Source organism: Telmatherina bonti, assembly GCF_933228915.1.
Source record: "Telmatherina bonti genome assembly, chromosome: 20".
Taxonomy (NCBI): Eukaryota; Metazoa; Chordata; class Actinopteri; order Atheriniformes; family Telmatherinidae; genus Telmatherina; species Telmatherina bonti.
This window is the reverse complement of record NC_136618.1, coordinates 15,577,429-15,587,665: the sequence shown is the minus strand read 5'-3', so window position 1 is coordinate 15,587,665 and position 10,237 is coordinate 15,577,429. Positions and strand designations below refer to the sequence as shown.

At 38.8% G+C, this 10,237-nt stretch overlaps 1 protein-coding gene across 1 annotated transcript; it reads right to left on the bottom strand.

Moving 5' to 3' along the window:
• Window positions 1-5,434: 5,434 nt before the first annotated feature.
• On the bottom strand, window positions 5,435-9,890 carry cd226 (CD226 molecule; the record flags this gene model as incomplete). The annotated part of the gene is given in 7 exon segments (XM_079259630.1): window positions 5,435-5,581; window positions 6,041-6,095; window positions 7,695-7,797; window positions 8,154-8,534; window positions 8,877-9,200; window positions 9,705-9,816; window positions 9,819-9,890. Coding segments are annotated over 7 exon segments (1,194 nt in total).
• Window positions 9,891-10,237: the final 347 nt, after the last annotated feature.

Below are 10,237 nucleotides of genomic sequence, written 5' to 3'. Positions count from 1 at the left end.
TTCATTAGTGGGTGTAGAAAGCCTTAGCTGATGGGTGGAGGTGTGCAAAGTAGAGGTAAATGTGGCATCATGGCTAATATAAGATGATGTAATAGATTTTTTTCCCCAAACAGAAAATAAATGTCCAGTAGAATTTATAACAAAAAGTTAAAGGAGCTGGAAAATTGGATAATCTTTATATTTCCATGTGATTTTCTTCTCTTTCCTGGCAGGATCATCTGCTGCTGCTCCAGCTGCTGCTACCAAGACCTCCATTTCCTCCTCCTTATTTGCTTCTTTTAGTTTTAATCTCAAAGGCCTTAAAAAAATCTTTAAAAGGATTTGAGATTACAGATCAGTTTTGTCCAAAGTCGTCCGTCCAGGGCCGCTGTCCTGCAGGTGTCCAGCGCATCTCTGCTTCAGCACACAGGACTCAAATTAAATGGACGCTACAGCCGATGAAGAATACAATAACTCTTAATTTGAGTCAAGTGTGTTGGAGCAGGGATACATTGAAAACCATTAGGATTGTGGTCCCTGAGGACTGGAAGTGGACACCCCTGTTATACATCCAAGATAGAAGTGAAAGCATGACTGGCCTGAGATAAAGTGAAACTTTTAAGTTATGATTATATCTTCTGCTTCCACTCCACGGATACGCTCCTGGTAGAACAGTCGACTGAGACAAATCTCAGAGGCCAAGTCGCTGATTCCAACTTAAATTTTCCTCAGATAGAGAATCCTTTAAGCAGACAAGACTAAGAAAAACTACAGGATGAATAACAGCAGGTTAATAACTCATATTAATCGTTTTGCTGACAAAGCAGTTTTTCCCCCCTCCCAGAGTCTATAAAAGATGGACGCAGCCTGTTTTGGAAGAGTAAAACAGATACAGAAGTGCCTTAAATCTGAATCATTTCAATTCTTTAATTGCATAAAGACATGAGATGGTCTATGACTCCATGATAAAAACACACTTGCAGAATTTTTCCTTTGAAACTACCGGAAACGTTTTCCCAATGCTTCAATTTTCATGCCTTCAGTAAAGAAAAATTATCCCATGCGGAGTACATTGACACTAATGTCTACTGTGGATGTCTAAATTAACATGATGACATAACGCTCAGCTGGTGGCGTCGTGGTGGTTCTAGCCATCTTTTATATACAGATGATTTCGCCTCATATTACCAACCTCACATTCATCCTAATGGCAGACTACAGCTACCGACTGGTCTTGTGTAGTAGGAAGATCATTTTTACATTTAGGGTTAAAATGTTTGTGTGTCATAAGAGAAAAACAATTATTTATCTGTTTCCTACCTTTAATACTGAGCTGCGACAGCTTGACAGCTGGGTCAACTTTACTGTTAGCTACAAACACGGTGTTGATCAGGTACCATCCATAAAAACTAACGCAGGTCAAGATTCATTCATGTCAACTTCACCAATGTCTTCTTTTCATTTAAAAAAGCTGTGTTTTGGTAAAAAAAATAAGTTGATGAACTGATTATACACAGTGTCTGAATCCTTAGGCTGTACTAAAGCAACACAAAGACGCCGTGCTTTATTTTGGATTTGGTGTTGTGGATCTTCTCAGTTATGAAGAATTTGAAAGAAAATTCCTAATTTGATATTGGCTGACAGACATAACACGAGTCCAAATATTTTATCTAGAAGCTTTACATCCCGTTTTCCATCAGCTTGAAGCAGTACGAGCTAGATGGAAATGCCATTAGCGCGGTTACCATAACAACTGCAGGAAACCGCTAACTTAATCTTTCTGTTGCGTGGCTGAAAATATTTTATGTTGAAATATTTACTCAGTCTTCGCTGAGTACAAGGTTCCTTCCAACACGGACGTCTAAAATAACAAAACAAAAAGAAACTCATTAAAGTCTTGTTTTTTTTTTATCGTTGACCCAGCTGTGAAATGCAACGTCACACCTCCAGTACGGAGTACAAAAAAAAAAAGAAAAACAATCGAACACTTGATGTCCATTTGCATTTGTTCTTGAACTGTTTATTAACCATACAGTATGATCAAATCTAAAAATATCAGTGTCAAGAAAACCAACATTTCCGGTGACAATCTGTTGTAGGAAGCAACAGCTGTTTAGCTTTTCTTCTTCTTTGTTATCTGTAACTCAGTCGGCTTTAGATTCCCAAGGAGTTGGTAAAATACAAGCACATTTTGTCTGAAATTCACAGTTTGAAGTCACATTATCTCTTTGTATTTGTTATGTAGAAGAGTCTGAAAGCTCCCGTCACTGAGGAGGCAGGCAGTCATCATCTGAGAGCCTAATTTATCAGTGACAAGGCGGCTGTTTACATATATGGCCACATGTCAGAGCTCGCGTGTGGTTAAATACTTGTAAATGATCCCCCTCTACATTTGGGCCGTACCCACTGAGACCACTGGAGAAAATCATTCTTCCTACTTTATGTTCCTCATTTACAGCTTTTGTTTCCTGTTGACGTGTCAAATTGCAGTCATTCTGATTGTTTATGTCCCACAATGTTTTGTGTTCTGTCAGTAAAATATTTTAAATAGCACTTTGAATATGAGTGTAGGACTACAGTTTTCACTAAATGTACATATGTAATGTTTTTGATGACAGAAAAAAAAAGTAATAAATTGAATGTTCTATCACATGTCATGTTTTTTTTTCCCCAGACAGGTGATGGATTTAAATGCAAAGTGGGATTTCTTTCTAATGAAACCAACAATTCTACATAAAATTACTGTGGCTTTAGTAGCTTTTACTTTAGTTTAAGCTTAAAGTTAAAAAAAAAAAAAAAAAAAAAATGTTTTTAACTCATCTTGCTGATAAAAACTGGTTTTACTTTTATTTTTCCCTTTAAACACAGCTGATCCTCTCTTACAGAAGCAATGACGGCTCTCTTCAGGTTGTTGCACCATTATTCAAACCTCGAGTCATGTGGCTACATCTGACATTGTGGCTCATTGGTCAACAACCCACAGGGTGGTCAGGTGGGGGAGTGAAACCCACCAGATCTCGCCACCTTAGTGTGTGATTAAAATCGTAAACACCTGGAATTCCCCATCAGATCTGAGGAAACCATTACAGGTGGGGGTTTGTCACAATTTCAGCAAGATGACAAAAAAGCTACAAAGCTAGTGATATCAGACAAAGACGGTGGAAAGTTAATCTTTGTGCAGAAACGGTTCGCTTTAATAATTTTAAATGGGCCACTGAAGCCAAGTAGAGGATGCTTTATATAACAGAAGATAAAGAGCTAAATAATGAGAGTGTGGGCAGATTTCTCTCTTTTAGCTGATAGTGTGCATCTGCTACTGGCTCCATCCAGGTGCTTGCTAGCATGCTGCTAACCAGAATACATCAACAGCAAAGTTAAAATGACTTTACCGGACACAGAGATACAATGCATGTTTAAATCAAGGCTGTCCAGCTTCATTCTTCAAAGGCCACAATCCTGCAGGTTTTCAATGTATCCCTGCTCCAACACACCTGACTCAAACTAATCCGTCATTGTCCATTGTTGGGTCCATTTAATGGAAATTAGGTCAGGTGTGTTGGAACAGGGACACGAGGACAACCTGCAGGATAGTGGAACCTCGAGGACCGACTTTGGACACCCCTGGTAGAAGTGAAGTGCTTCGGTGTCACAGGAAAGATCAGAATAGAATTTGTTCTTTGAAACTTTCAACTCAAGTTTATCAAAATTCCTTCAAAGAAAAATATTTTTTGAGTACAATCAATCCTCGATTACCAGAATACGTAGAATTAAAATGTTTATTAAACCTTTAAAACCTAGGAGCCCCCTGTTTGGGGGATGTTTACAACAAATGTTGGAGAACTCAACTTGAGCTCTCTCTCCTATTTGGATCTGCTTCACTTTGCATCGATAATGTTCACATGTTGTACCGTCAGTCCATAAAGGTTTAGAGCTACAGCTGTGTCATTCTATAGGGCTGTTCAACTATTATCGTTTTATTTCTTTAGACAAGCCTGAAGCTTTTCTCAAATGTACTAAGTGCCGTTTTCATTTGTTCTTCAGCAGCATGACTAATGATCATTTCACATCCTAATAAATCCCAGAAGTGTTCCTTTTACTGAGTCCAAAAAAGTGCCTAAAATAAAAGCAGAGGGATCAGCAATAATCTGGCTTCTTAGAAATAATTTTCATCTATTGGAAAGTATGCAGTTTCCTTTTCACACACACACACACCCACCCACACCACAGGAAATCCACTTGCCATTACACTTTTATTGTTGGTTTTTTGTTTTTTTTTTATTCGCCAGACTCCACCAGCCATACATATCAGTTTCAGTATTTCTCATCACGCACATACTGGATCGCAATTATCGTCACAGTCAAATGCACAGTTACAGTTTCTGCTGTTTCAACAGGAACAGGAAAAAGAAAAACAAAGAAGAAACTATAATGTCCCTTTTTCTTTCACATTTCTACCTTGTCCACATTTGTCTTGTTTCCTAGGGGAAAAGCCCATACATCCACTACTGCCTCTGCCACTGCCTCCATTTCTATGGAGATAAATGAATGAAATTACACCAACGGCATACAGCTTCATCGTACCACAGAGCCATAAACCTCAAGTATTGATATACAGAAGAAACAAGCTCAAAAATATATTAAAAATATAGAAATACAACATTGCAGCACAGTTGACAGTTCCATCATGTAAATTACTTTTTTTTTTTTTTTTTGCATTTTATAAAGCAGAGAGAAAACAGAACACACGCTTATGAATAAAAAGACAAACAAACTACATGGAGTCATAAACTACAGCCCAGGATTTGCCATTTAGACTTTAGCTTTCATACAAAAGAGTGTGTTGGAGCTAGAAAGCAGCCATCCTAAACAGAAAGCCTGGTGGGGGAGAGAAGTAGTCTCAAGTGATGGTACATTGCTGAGTGACTGCTTTTCTTTTCTGTTAAATGATTAGACACTATTGTCAAGCTTTGAATGGAAACCAGGAGGGATGAAAGTGAAAAGAGTGCAATTACACAGGCTTTTGTCAATCGTTTTACCCGGGGGTTAGAGAAGTGAAAAGAACGATTATGCCAGCTTTTTGTCTTCACTTCTGCACGACGGTTACTGTCAAACATTGTTTTGTTTTTGCCAAACACAAATGTTTCCTCAACAGTAATTACACACTACATTTAATTAGCGGGAGCAAGGCCGGTCCCAAACATCCCTGTCAGCTTTCTGACTGCAAGATGAGCAGCAGCTTGTTAACTCGTTTCAAACTGCTGTGTGGAGATTAATCACAGTCAGCGTGATCTACGCATCTGATTAAAAAAATAAATAAATAAAAACACAACTCAAATGGATAATTATAATCTGCATTTGACAATATTTTTTAGTCTTCCTCATATACACTGATGAGTTGTGTGTGTGTGTGTGTAGCTGAAAGTATGATGACAGCTGGGAAAGGTACATCCTCACATCATGCTGTAGCTACAGCGTGATGATGCCGATGTGTAGTTTGTAGTGATCGCACAGTCTGCAGGTTGGCATAGATCGGGCAGTTTTTTATCTGCCTGGACTTCTTTGGTAACCTGGGACACACACCGACGTTTTCATACAGGTTTGGCTGTGAGGAGTTGGGAGATGTTAGTCTCTAAAGAGTTAAAGAAACAGATCTCACATCGGATTAAACCAACAGTGCAGCTGCTTGGTAATGTCCAGAAATGTTACAATATGTATTTTCTTAGCCCAAAAAGTATAATTTAATGCATACTTGTAATAATAATTATAATAATAATAATAAAACAGTTTTGACATCAGATATTTTCCCCAACATGTTGGAAACATTTTGCTCTGCCATATGATCCAAACTACACTGTTGGTTATTGTGACATGTTAGTTTTGCTGACAAACATCAATAATGTGTCAGGTCATCAGGTGATGGGAAATCCTGCATAAACTCACATTAGTTGTGAAGTGGAACTGCGTTGTAATTAAGAGCATATCTGATTAAAAGGTAAGGGAGGGCCTGAAAAGTATCAAGTGTAAATACAAGAGTAGATAAAATGAGGAAACCAACTCCTACCTGTTTTTGAGATGGATGCAGTTTGACTCGGTATTCCTTTCTCTTGTTCTTCTTTCTGCAGAGATTATCAGGCTGGTCAGGGTCAAACGTATCAAAAGTACAACAAACCAACAACTTCAACATAAAACAGATGTACACATATGTGAAGGTGTGTGTGTGTATATATATATATATATATATATATATATATATATATATATACACACACACACACACACACACGCACAGTTGTGCTCATATGTATTCGTTCCCTTTCATTAAAGAAGGAAAAAAACAGCTGCCTGTAAAATAAGCTGAAATTGACTAAAATAATAATAAATAAAACTTTTATGAAAATCATTACATTATTTTCTCATTCTGGTTCAATAGAACTTTTTTTTTTTTTTAAAGCAAACAAATCAGATAATTTATTACTTATTACATCACTCATAATCTAATATTTTGTTGAACTATCCTTTAATGTTTCTGCTACACTCAGGTGTTTTCTGTTCCTCTCAGCTGCACCTGTCGACAGATATTTTTGTCCTGTTCAAATTACAGCACTGTTCAACAGAAAAGTGCTGTAATTTGTCCAGGACCAATTTGTTTGTTTGTTTTTTTTTCTTTTTCAACTCAATTAAATAAAAAAAAACAGTGTCTTATATTCCTAAATTATATTTTTGCAAATTTTTTAGTGATTGTTCCTTTTTTAATTATCCAGTTATTTCAGTGACTGTTGTAAATTCAGCCTTATCTTTAATGAAAGGGGATGAATAGGCCTACATATAATTATTATTATCCCTGCAACTGACAGCAGTCGGAAAACTCAGTTTGGAGATTCATTGAAGAATCCCGGCAGCAGCTAAGCTAACTGTAACTGAGGAAGAGGCCACAGAAGAGCAAATATTCATCCCTTAAAACAACTCCAATTTTCAAAGTTTCTTACCAAATGCTATTTACACAGAATATTTTACCAATGTAATCTACAAATGGTTTTTATTCCCTTGTGATAGACTGACAACCTGTCCAGGGTGTACCCTGCCTCTCGCCCAATGATTGCTGGGATAGGCTCCAGCTTTCCCACAACCCTGAATTGGACTAAGTGGTTAAGAAAATGGATGAATGGATGGACAAATGGAATATCCACTTTGTCAACTGAAAAGTGTTCATGTTGGTCAATGCCTTTGTGTGCACCATGGCTGCTGGGTGCATCATGCTGTTGGGAGCTGAATCAGACCTGTTCACCGTGCCTTTTTCCTCAATAATAATCAGTGATTTGCTTTTGTGTGTTCCTTTGTACCCTTTTTTACTTTTCTGAATTTTCAGATTGGACTGGTGAACTTCTAAGTCAGAGCTAATCAGCAGCAGAACACAGGAGTGTAATGCTGCGAAGCAACACCAGCATTCAGATGAAATGAAAGGGACCAACAACTGTCGGATGCTAAATTAAGAATTGTGCTTTAAGCTCTGCAGAAACAATTAGAGCAGCTGTTAACTTCGCTCCTCTATGGCAAAACCACCATGATTCACCAAACTGAGACAGTTCCAAACACTGTCCATGGCTTGTAGTTTAGTTTTTAATGACAAATCTCTCAGCGTATTTACCATCAAACTTAAAAAAAAACCAAAACACAGTATTTGTTTTGTATTTTGGGAAAACACACCAAAGAATTACCTGTGCCTCATTACTACTATGATGATGGCAATAAGCAGAGCAAGTCCAGCAGCTCCAACACCGATGTAAATATACATCATGTATAATGACAGGCTGAATCCACCTAGTTCAAAATAAAAATGACATCATTAAAAGTTATGACAAAGAAAAGCTTGAAAGAGATGGTGTTAACTTCAAATTGAACACTGAAACACTGTGGTTTTACAAGAGTAAACCTGTGACATTAACTGCTCAAAGCACAAACAGCTCATTGCCAAAAAAGTTTGTGACGGGAAGTTGTGGTTGTTGCAGCGCTGATTAATGCCTTAACCTGCCTGCACAAGGATTGTTTTCTTCTTTCCATTGTCTTCCATCAATCACTCTCCTCTCTGAGCAGCATTTGCACCAATCAATCACTCACACATGAAAAAAATGGCTCATCGTATAGCTGGCAGCACAGCATGTGTGTCGTTTTACTACCTGGAGCAGCAACACTGAGCTGCACGGTGGTGGTCTGCACACCCACATCTGTGTTAAAGCTACAGCGATAGAAACCACTGTCCTCCTCTGCAACATTGGTCAGGAGCAGGCTGACGTCCAGGTTGTCAGTGCAGTCGACTCTGCCCCTGTCGCTGTAGTCCTCGGACACCAGGCCGCCCGCCACCGTCTTACACACTCCAATAATGGCCCAGGGATTGCCGTTAAGCATCCTCTCCATAATGACCTGGTAGACGGTGCCGTTGTGTTGGTGGTCACATTTGATGGTGAGGTTGTGGCTTTGCTCCACTTTCAGCTCTTTGTCTGCCACAGTCACCTCTGGGGGGGGCGTCTCTGTGGCATTATCTTCTTCTGGTGGCTCATCTGCGAGCACAGGGAGGAGGAATCAAATCAAAATTTATTTGTAAAGCACCTTTCATACATAAAGTGCTTTACAGATATTAAAACACATAATCATTCACACACACACTGAACACACCCCCAATCCCATGTTACATGGCAAAAACTCTAAAGTAATATTCTCTCTCTTTAACAAATAATAATAAAAGAATATAACATAAAGGAAGACACAGCTCATAAAACAAAGACATCTTAATAGAAACAGCTGAAAAATATTCTATTAGGTTTCATTTTTTCTATCAGTTTTCTTTTAGTCATTCAGCAGAAGCAGAAAGTTTCCTCAGTGTTTCCTGTCATAACATTTACCTAAATCCTCCACCTGAATGTTCCTGGTCCAGGGTCCCTGGGGGAAGGTCTGAACAGAACATTTGTAGAGCCCAATATCCCGATGTGTGACGTTTTTAATGGAAATACTTCCATCCAGAGGAGCGGTCCTCAGGAACTCTACCCTCTCTCTGTAATGGTGAGAAAAATTTATTCCAAACTCTGGATGGAAGACAGCCAGCGGATGCTTTTCCGGCACTTTGGTCCAGGACACCATACTGAGGCTGCCGGACCAGGGGCACAAGCAGTCCAGAACCATCCCCTCCTCCAGCCGAACCGTGACAGCCTCTTGCTGCTGGAGCGCAACTGGGAACAAAAGTTTTATCTGTTATCTTTTGCCATCCCAAACATTTTCCCCCTCAAGACTCGCCTCCATGTGGAAGATTAACACCACCATCCCCGTCCCGTGGGTTATGGTAATTCTGCTCATTTAAACCAGCACCCAAACACAAGTGACAAAAGATCCACATTCTTTAGAGCCTTTTTTCTCTGAGCTGAATGTTTAGAATAATGAAGTGTTACAAAACCTTAAAAAAGAAAGCTCTCCTTCCTTTTAATGTATTCAACTTGACAAAAAAAAAAACCCTCCAGTGAAACAGAAGATATTGTTTTAATGACTCACTCAAAGACTTAAAAACTGAATCAGAAACAGACTGAAGAGTTCCAGAAAGACCTTGTGAATAAACCTCAAACACGACTTCCAACTTTAACAGTAAAATAACAGAAAAGGCCATTCATGAAAAATAATTAACATTAAAATATGAGACTAAAACCATGTATATGTGGAATAAATATGTTCCAATCCCATACCTTGATGAAAAGAGAGAAAAACAAGTACTGCGAAGTACCAGTAGTCCTTTTGTACAGCTTCCATCTTGCCCCACCGAGGGAGAATGAAAGCTGCATTGATGAGACGAGTGGATAGGCGCCTGAGCTGCACTTCCTGTTAGCTCTCTGGCTGCAGAGAAACACTTGAGCTACTGGGACACGGCTCATGGTCGACCTCTGTTTACTCATTCCACACAGAGAGGCACTCTGTCACCACGACTGGGAAGTGATGGGATACTCAGGACAAAATGCCACATAGTGGGGGTGTTGATGTATCTGTATCTATATCCCTTACCCCCCCCCCCCTCTCTTTCATTCTGTTTATTTAGAGAAGTTTAATTGTTAGAAAACCCACCATGTGAGACTAAATAATGGTGTAAAACCACACAACGAACCAGAAGCAGTCATCTTATAGAGCCATAAAAATGACAACACAATGTGGAAATCGCTTTAATTAAAAATGAAATCATATCTTACTGACACACAACATGATAGGAAATGATATAAATAATTTA